This window comes from Glycine soja, chromosome 1, assembly GCF_004193775.1.
Source record: "Glycine soja cultivar W05 chromosome 1, ASM419377v2, whole genome shotgun sequence".
NCBI lineage: Eukaryota > Viridiplantae > Streptophyta > Magnoliopsida > Fabales > Fabaceae > Glycine > Glycine soja.
In genome coordinates, this window is record NC_041002.1 from 36,453,443 (window position 1) to 36,462,088 (window position 8,646).

The 8,646-nt window shown below is 32.7% G+C and overlaps 1 protein-coding gene across 1 annotated transcript; it reads left to right on the top strand.

Moving 5' to 3' along the window:
* Positions 1-248: 248 nt before the first annotated feature.
* Positions 249-659, top strand: LOC114368851. Its single transcript, XM_028326153.1, has one exon. The coding sequence runs from the start codon at positions 249-251 to the stop codon at positions 657-659; it is 411 nt and encodes a 136-aa protein (XP_028181954.1).
* Positions 660-8,646: the final 7,987 nt, after the last annotated feature.

Genomic DNA, 8,646 nt, shown 5'->3' on the forward strand with positions numbered 1-8,646 from the left:
AATTCATGGTAATTAAATTTATTCATTTTTTATTTAGGTTCAATCCTCATGAACACCATTATACATAAAAAACAATTCTTTTAGGTTGTGTTTGAGGTGGTTTTTAAGTTTGAGTTTCAAAATTTTTAAAACTAACAACTATTTTTTAGTTTTAGTTTCAAAAAATTTTAAAGCCATGTTTTAAAATATGATTAATTTAAAATAAAATCAATTTGAAAGTTTCATATTATATTAACATTAGTTTAAGAATGCTTTTGTGTGGGGTTGGTGACAATGATGATGGTGGTGGTGTCAGCAACGACGATATTAGAGATCCTAGTAGTGGTTGCGGTGGCAATGATAGTAAAAGTGGTAGTGGTGGTGTTGGCGGTAGCGATGACGATAGTGGTGGTGGTGACATTGTTGGTGGGGACGACCCAATGGTGGTGGTGGTGGTGATGATAGAGGTGGTAGTAGCAATGGTAGTGGTGGTGTTAATGGCGTTGGCAATGTTGGTGACATTGGTGGCGGTGGTAGTAGTAATAATGTCGGTGGTGGCAATGATGGTGGTGGTAGCGGTGGTGGCGGTGACAAGTGATATTGGTGGTGGTGGGAATAACGGTGGTATTGGTGGTGGTGGCGGTGATGATGGTGATGGTAATGATGGTGGGGCCAACTAAGGGTGGTGGCGGTAACATAAGTGGTATTGGCGGTAGCGGTAGTGGCAGTGGTATTAATGACAATGGTAGTGGTGGTAGGTGTTGGTGTCAGTAGCCTGTGGTGGTAGTGTGGTGGTGGTGGTTGGAACGATGTTGATGGTGTTTGTGGCGGCAGTGACGAAGGTGATATTGGTGTTGGTGGTGGCAGTGATAACAACATTGGTGGTAGTGATGGTGGTGATGGCAACAAAAAATGCGATAGTCAAATATGGAAAATACGTGCTTTCTTAAAACCAAACTAAATTCACAAAACCTTTTTTCTTTTTGTAAACAAGTATAAAAGTGTTTAAAAAATGATTTAAAATCATTTTAACTCCATTTTTGCCAAACACATTTTGTTTTGAAAGTTGTATTTAAAAACCAAAAGCAAAAAAATTTCAACCACCCTAAACAGGCCTTTAATTGTTGTGTATACCTGGAATGTATTGCCTTCAATTTTTCACATTTTAATAATTAAAAATAGTGTTTCAAAAATGATTTAAAAATCATTTTAACTCCATTTTTGCTAAACACATTTTGTTTTGAAAGTTGCATTTAAAAACCAAAAGCAAAAACATTTCAACCACCCTAAATAGGCCTTTAATTGTTGTGTATACGTGGAATGTATTGCCTTCAATTTTTTACATTTTAATAATTAAAAATATTTTATATATTATCTTATATGTATTAATATTTTTTACAATAGATGTAGTTAAAGATTATTAGTTATAAAAACATGAAAAATACATGCAATATGATATTGTATTTACATTTTTATTTATAAAGTTCATACAAGTATTGCATCACTATTACTACTTGAAAAAAAATAAATTATATTTTTAAAAAATATTAGTATATATTTTTTAATATAAAATCCAAAATTTTATTGTAATTATATATAATATATTACTAAATATTTAAATAAAAATAATTTTGTTTACGTTTATACTCTTAGAAAGATAAAAATATTAAAAAATATAATATAGATAAATTTGTGCATCATATGGGTTTAAAAAGTAGTTATGATTATTTGGTGTCATTTTGCTTCTTCATATCTAAATAATTGCATTAGATACTAATGTAATGACTATTCATGAAATATAATTAACTAATCAATTAATTAAAAATTTAAATTTTAAAACCATATTTTATTATAAGTAAAATCAAAATTTATTAAGAAGCTAATTTATATATAAAGAAAATCATCAATATTAAAATTATTTCATGAAAGATATTTTTAATTTTATTTACTACAATATACATTGCAAATATCATCTTAATAAATTATTTCATGGTTATTGTTGTATAAGTATATGTTTTGTTTAAAAAAATTCTTGTATTAAATAGTTGAAGTTTTAGAATTTGTTTAACAGCTTAGTAAAGAAAAAAAGTAGTTTCACAATAGAAATATTTCATCTCCTTTTAAATTAGATAGGTTAAAATACACTTTTAATTTTTTATGTTTTCAATTATATTCACAATGGTCTTGTAACTTTTAAAAAGTTCATTTTAGTCTTTTATGTTCTTAAAAGTGAGTAAAATTGGTATTAGATATAATGACTTAGGAAAAATAACAAAGGTGGGGGAGTACTACTAGAAAATACGTTTTAAACATTGGTTATTAAGGATTTTCAATATCGGTTATTAACCGATGTTGAAATTACAAACGTTAATTTGTCAACATTAACATCGGTTGTTTAAAAATCGATGTTATTGTAGAAAAAATAACATTGGTTTTTTGAAAAATCGATGTTGTAAACAACATCGATTTTCGATGTTGGTAAGAAGAAAACAACATCAGTTTTCTTAAAAACCGATGTTGTTTTATGATTTAATTTTAAATATCGTATTTGTTTTTTTAATTAACAACTTGTAGTAATTAATTTAGATCACAACTTATTGTTCAAAGTTGTATAAAAACGCATAAATCAGCCATGCACCAAAAGTTAAAACAAAGTATATCAATATATCATGCACCAATGGTAGTTATAAACATTTCTAAACAAAATAACATATTATAAACAAAAATTTACAAATTGATAATATATTGGAGTAGTAATGTACTTTAATTACAAACAAAGCCAGAATAAAACAAAGTTAGAAGTTGCATCTGGGAACTGAAATATAATTTGAGTTCCAGGAAGAAAATTATGTGTTTGTGCAAAAGTCCTCCGTCCATTTCCAATTTTTGTGGTCTTCCTATGATGATTATAAACTATTTTACACTTCGTCCCTTCCAAGTTTAGATGAGTGAATCTTGCAGCTTTCATAAATGAGTACATGGTACTCGGCACATCCTGAAATGCAAAGAAATTCATATTAGATAACTATATGATATCAAAATTTGACATAAAGAGAAGAGTGCTTAATTACTCACCAAACTGCTGCAAGTCACTTTGTACTTAGTAAGTAGGACTTTAAAAGTGACTGAGTTAGGAACTTGGTGGTACAAGGAGTGCCATTTAGGGAAAGCTTTTGGTTCAGAGCTGCATTTGAAGATGGTGAGGAGGAAAATACTTTGTCCATAGTGGGTCAAGGTGACTTGATGATTTCCAGTGAGTCCATAAAACTCTCTAAGTTCCATCCATCCAGCAAGTAGAGCTGGGCTCACCAAATCTTGGTGATATGTGACAGAGTGCATGTTGCCACTAGAGTGTAGCAGATGCCACGTAGGCTGTAGTTCATCTTTCCATCTTATAACAAATGACCTACTCACTTCACCGTAAGGCTACATTTAACAAACAAATTAATATAAGCAAAAGTACTATTATATATCAAGTCATGTTTCTTTTATTATTGTCTTGAAATAATTTCTAACCTGATCAATAACATGAACAGTGTTGAACATTTCATCTAATTCTTTGTTAATCTTCATCATTATGTTAGCCATTTCCTTCCAGTTTTGTTGATGTTCATCCATGGTTTCTAAACTCCATTTACAATATAAACATGACATTAATATGCATGATACATTTGACATACCAATATGATACCAATATGATATTTCTATTTTGGGGGCCTAAGGCTATGACAGAATTCTCACACCAGCACAAAGTCCCATTAATAAGCACATACACACAGAACCATGCAAACCATAAACAAAATTGTGCAACCAAAGCCTATTTTCTAGTCGTGTGTACATGAAGCTACTACCATATTCATGACCCCAAAAGGCCACAACTATATACATGGTAATAATCGCAAACCAAGCAAAAATAAAAAAAACAAACAGCAACACTACCATAGCTTATGAACACAAGTTTCATTAGAGAATCACAATAACGAAAACACTAACATTTACACCATTATCAATTTCAGACATAAAGCAAACACATTGTGATCCCGTCACCACCTCACTCATATTTCTTCTTCTTGAAACCAAATAGGGCTTATTTGTCACGAGGTATGGAGAAGACGGAACACGACTAAGGTGGTGACGGCAGAACTTGAAATGCGAGGAAGAGGAAGCATGAGGAATAGGATGTATTGACAAACTTACCTACTAACGAACCAAACATGGCAAAGAGACAAAGAGGTGCGAGGAGGGGAACATGCAAGGAGGCGAACCGAGAGGAGGCAAACAGACAAGAACGCGAGGAAGAGTGTGCGTGAGAGAAAATATGGCTCATAAAGGCAATTCAAATATTTTTAAATGTATGTTTTAGCATCAGTTTTTACTAAAAACCGATGTTAACTAAGTGATGTTAACATAACATTTATTAACACCAAATTTTAGTAAAAAACCGATGTTAATGTTAGCATCACATAGTTAACATCGGTTTTCGAAAAACCGATGTTAATGAAGTCACATTATTTACAATTTTGCCACCGCGTTTTTGTTAACATCGATTTAATCAAAATCCGATGTTAAGGTAATGATGTTAAATGTATATTTTGTAGTAGTGGAAGTGAATTGATTTTTAAAAACTTTTCTAAGATGTGATTATGCTTTTTGCAAGATCCCCTTTAATCTTAATCCCTTGTTGATTTAGAAGCTAAAATGCTTTATCGATTCATCTTGTGTACTCAAATTCAATGTTAAGGTTCAATTAAGGTATTGAAATCAAATTACACCTTTAAACACACAAAAAAACCATATGCAAGAAAGTAAAGAGAAGAAGGGTTTAGAGAACTTTACTCAAGAGATTTATTATGGTTGAATTTCAAACGAAATCTACATCTAGTTTGATTCAAAGCATGGATTTTCTACTAACAATTTAGAGTTTTACATACAAACTCACATGCATATGAAATCACACATGCTACCCTTGCTGAAAACATATCAAGAAGAACCTAAACACATGTAGAAACCCACTACATGCACCTACATAACAAAGTTTATGGAAATAATTCACCTGTTTGGTGAAGGATGTAACAATTAATGATAGACTTCATAATGCAATTTCAACTTTTCTTTATAACAACAAGGCAAAGATAGAAAAGGTTTTGCAGCAAAGAATAAAAACGGGTGATGACATTCAAGGTTTTTTGGACTCTTTCAGTGAAAACTCAAAGTGAGATATGAAAAATAAGTGTCACACACAAAAACCTTCAAAATGTTCATTTATTTAGGCTCAAAACAAAAATAATCAATTATATGCTAAAGATAATCGATTAATGTGTTCTCATCATCACTTGGATTTTCTAAAGAACAAATAATCAATTATATGCACAACATAATCAATTAAATGCATAGTAATATTCTTCTTCAATCAGGATGAAATAATCAATTATCTACTTGAGATAATCGATTATTTAGAAGCCTTTGCCGTTTCTAAGAAATATGGGCCTCAAGGTAATCAATTATATTGTTCTATAATTTATTATTTGATCTTCACTACACTAGATTTGCTTGTTAAACTCAGAAAAATTAGAATGAAAATTGTGTACTCTCCTCTGGAGAATTCTCATTTAAATAATATGATATAATCTAATTTCTAGCCTTGAAGTTTGCTAAAAAACTATACATGGTAACCTACAGATGGGCTAAGTAATTAAGGATATAATTACACAATTACAGCTATACAATCATATAAGATATGCTTGTTTAAAGGGCCAACATATCTGCATACATAATGGCAAATAATCTGCCTATCAATCTTATTGCCTGTTTACTGCCAAGAGGTTTAATCAATGGAGGACTTGGAACAGTGTCCCATGTCTGATTTTCCTCTAGTGCAAGAAGTTCAGTTTCTATAGAATCTTGCCAATATTTATGCTCCATTGCCTGTTTATATGAAGAAGGAATAGGAACAAATGCTAAAGTTGTTTTCAAAGATAAAGGTATTCTAGTTGAAGAGCTGAATCAACAGCCAGAGAATGATCGGGAGGGGCCCCTAGAGGGATTGAAGGCTGAATTAGTGGAACAATCAGACGTCTTTGGTAAACCATGAAAGGAGGATGAGCTTGTTCTTCTGAAAAACTGTTAGGAAACAATGGCAAAACATATTTCGATGTAGAAGAGTGAGTGTCCTGGTTAGTAGTAAAAAAATATGTATCTTCTTGAAAGATGACATTTCTAGAAACCCGAATCCTATGTAAATAAGGATCATAGCATATAAAACATTTTTGATGGGCTGAGTAACCAAGAAAAACACATTTAACATATTGAGTTGTGAGTTTGGTGCGTTCTGGAGGCTGAAGATGAACATAACAGACACAACCAAAGGTGCGAAGATTGGAATAATTGGGTGGCTTACCAAATAACCTTAAGAAAGGGGAATCATTATTTAAGACTTGAGAAGACAACTGATTAATAAGGTGGACAACAGTTGACAGAGCTTCACACCAAAAACGGGAGGGCACAAAGGAGTCCAACATTAAGGTACGAACATTATCAAATGAGATGATATACTATTTTCCTACAAGAACTCTTGAAACAAATGAGATGTATATTCCTCCCCATTGTCAGAACGCAAAGTTTTAATTTTTGATGAAAACTGAGTTTGAACATAGGCATGAAAGAATTTGAATGCATAGAATGCTTCAGCTTTAGAACGCAAAAAGTAAACCCATGTAAAACAACTATAGTCATCAATAAAAGTGATAAAATACCTGTAATGTGCATGAAATATTATAGGTGCAATTCCCCATAAATCACCATGAATTATGTCAAAAGGTTCGTTTACATTTGATTGATGAACTTGGAATCGTAGAATTTTACTTGTACCAAGTTTATAAGAATTGCAATCAAATTGAACAGCACTAAAAGATGGGGAATCTTTATTGCCAAGAACTCTAGATTTCATCAGTTCATGAAGTACATTGGAATTCGGGTGACCAAGACGCTTATGCCATAATTGGAAATTAACAGTTGGATAATTACAAGAAATAAAAGGCAAAAAAAATATGGTGACAACGATAAATAAAGAGGAACAAGATGTCCAACTTTAGGCCCCTTCCCGATCATCTTCCCTGAGTGTTGATCCTGCACAAGACAACCAGATTTTGAGAATTCAACTCTATAATCATTATAAACTAATTGACCAACTGAAATAAGGTTACTGGTGAGATAAGGGAAAACATAAACATTGGTAAGAGATGAGGAAATATCTCCAATTGCTATGATAGGTAAATTGTTTCCATCTACAGTGTGTATTTGCACATTACTAGAGTAATTTGTGACATTGGTAAGTGCAACAACTTTATTGATCATATGATTGGATGCGCCAGAGTCAAAATACCAAGGAGAGATGGGTAAAGAAGCTTTACCTGAAAGACCCTAAGCAGAAAAATTCGAAATGATAATTTGTTGAACCGTTTCAAGGGTTAAAGTTGGCATAGAAGCAGGTGGATTCTAATCCCCATAATCAGGAGTAGTAGAAGAGCCATAAGTTGTAGTGAAGGCTATTGCATTTCTCCGTGGTCGTCTGATTTGATATTCTTTTATGATATGACCTTATTTTTTGCAGTAATTGCAAAAATTTTTAGGACAATGGGAAACAAAATGTCCATGGCTTTTGTAGCAGAAACATTGGACAATACTCATGTCTCATCCTCGAGGTTTGCCTTGTATTGCATATGCCATAGGAAGGGGTGTAGATTTATGTTGTCCCATGTTTGTCTGAGTGAGGAGACATTCTTCACGAAGTAGTTCATTTAGGCATTCATCCAAGGAGGGGACAATATCTCTATTCATTAGGTTGGTTCAAATGCCCTCAAAATCAAATCTCAATTTCATAAGAAATCGATCTCATTTTGTGGTGTCATGAATGTTTTGGACTGCAATTTGTCCTTCAGTTGAAAAATATTTATAAACAATGTCAGTATATTCATCCCAAATATTCATGAAATGAGAATAAAAATAAGAAATTGAGAGACTATCTTGTTGAAAAATGACTATTTCATGATCAAGCTGGAACCTTTGAGCAGTGTTGTTTTGGTTATAAATTTTCTTCAGGTAGTCCCACATCTTTGCTGGAATGGTGAAGGGTCTGAGATTGAGGACGATATTAGGCTCAACAAAGCCTATGATCCAAGTCATGACCTGTGTGCATCTTTGACCTCCCATTTGGCATGTGCCTCCTTATGTGTAGTTTTGTTAGGAGCAGAATCAGTTCGATCAACATGACCCCAAAGCTCCTTGCCTTTGACAAAGATTTGGAACTAGAATGCCTTGGTGGAGACATTTACTTCTTTTGGTAAACATAATTTTTGAATTTATGTCTAATCCCACTTTAGCCTGCTATGGTTAAAATCTCAAAAGTGAAACCACCCAAAAAGGGCCTAGAGTTGCACAATTAGCCCTCACTCTCTCTCCCAATCCTTCATCAATTTTTTTCTCTCAATCAAAGTCACTTTGTGACAAGGAGAGGCTTAGGAACCAATGGGCACTTGGGACCCTTGAACCTTGGGTAACTCCAAGACTTGTTTAACACTCCAAGTCCACCCTATTTGTGCTTAAACTGCTATCATTTTTGTTTTGTACTTTGGCTAAACCATTGGAGAGGAAAAGAGAAAGATTTATCTT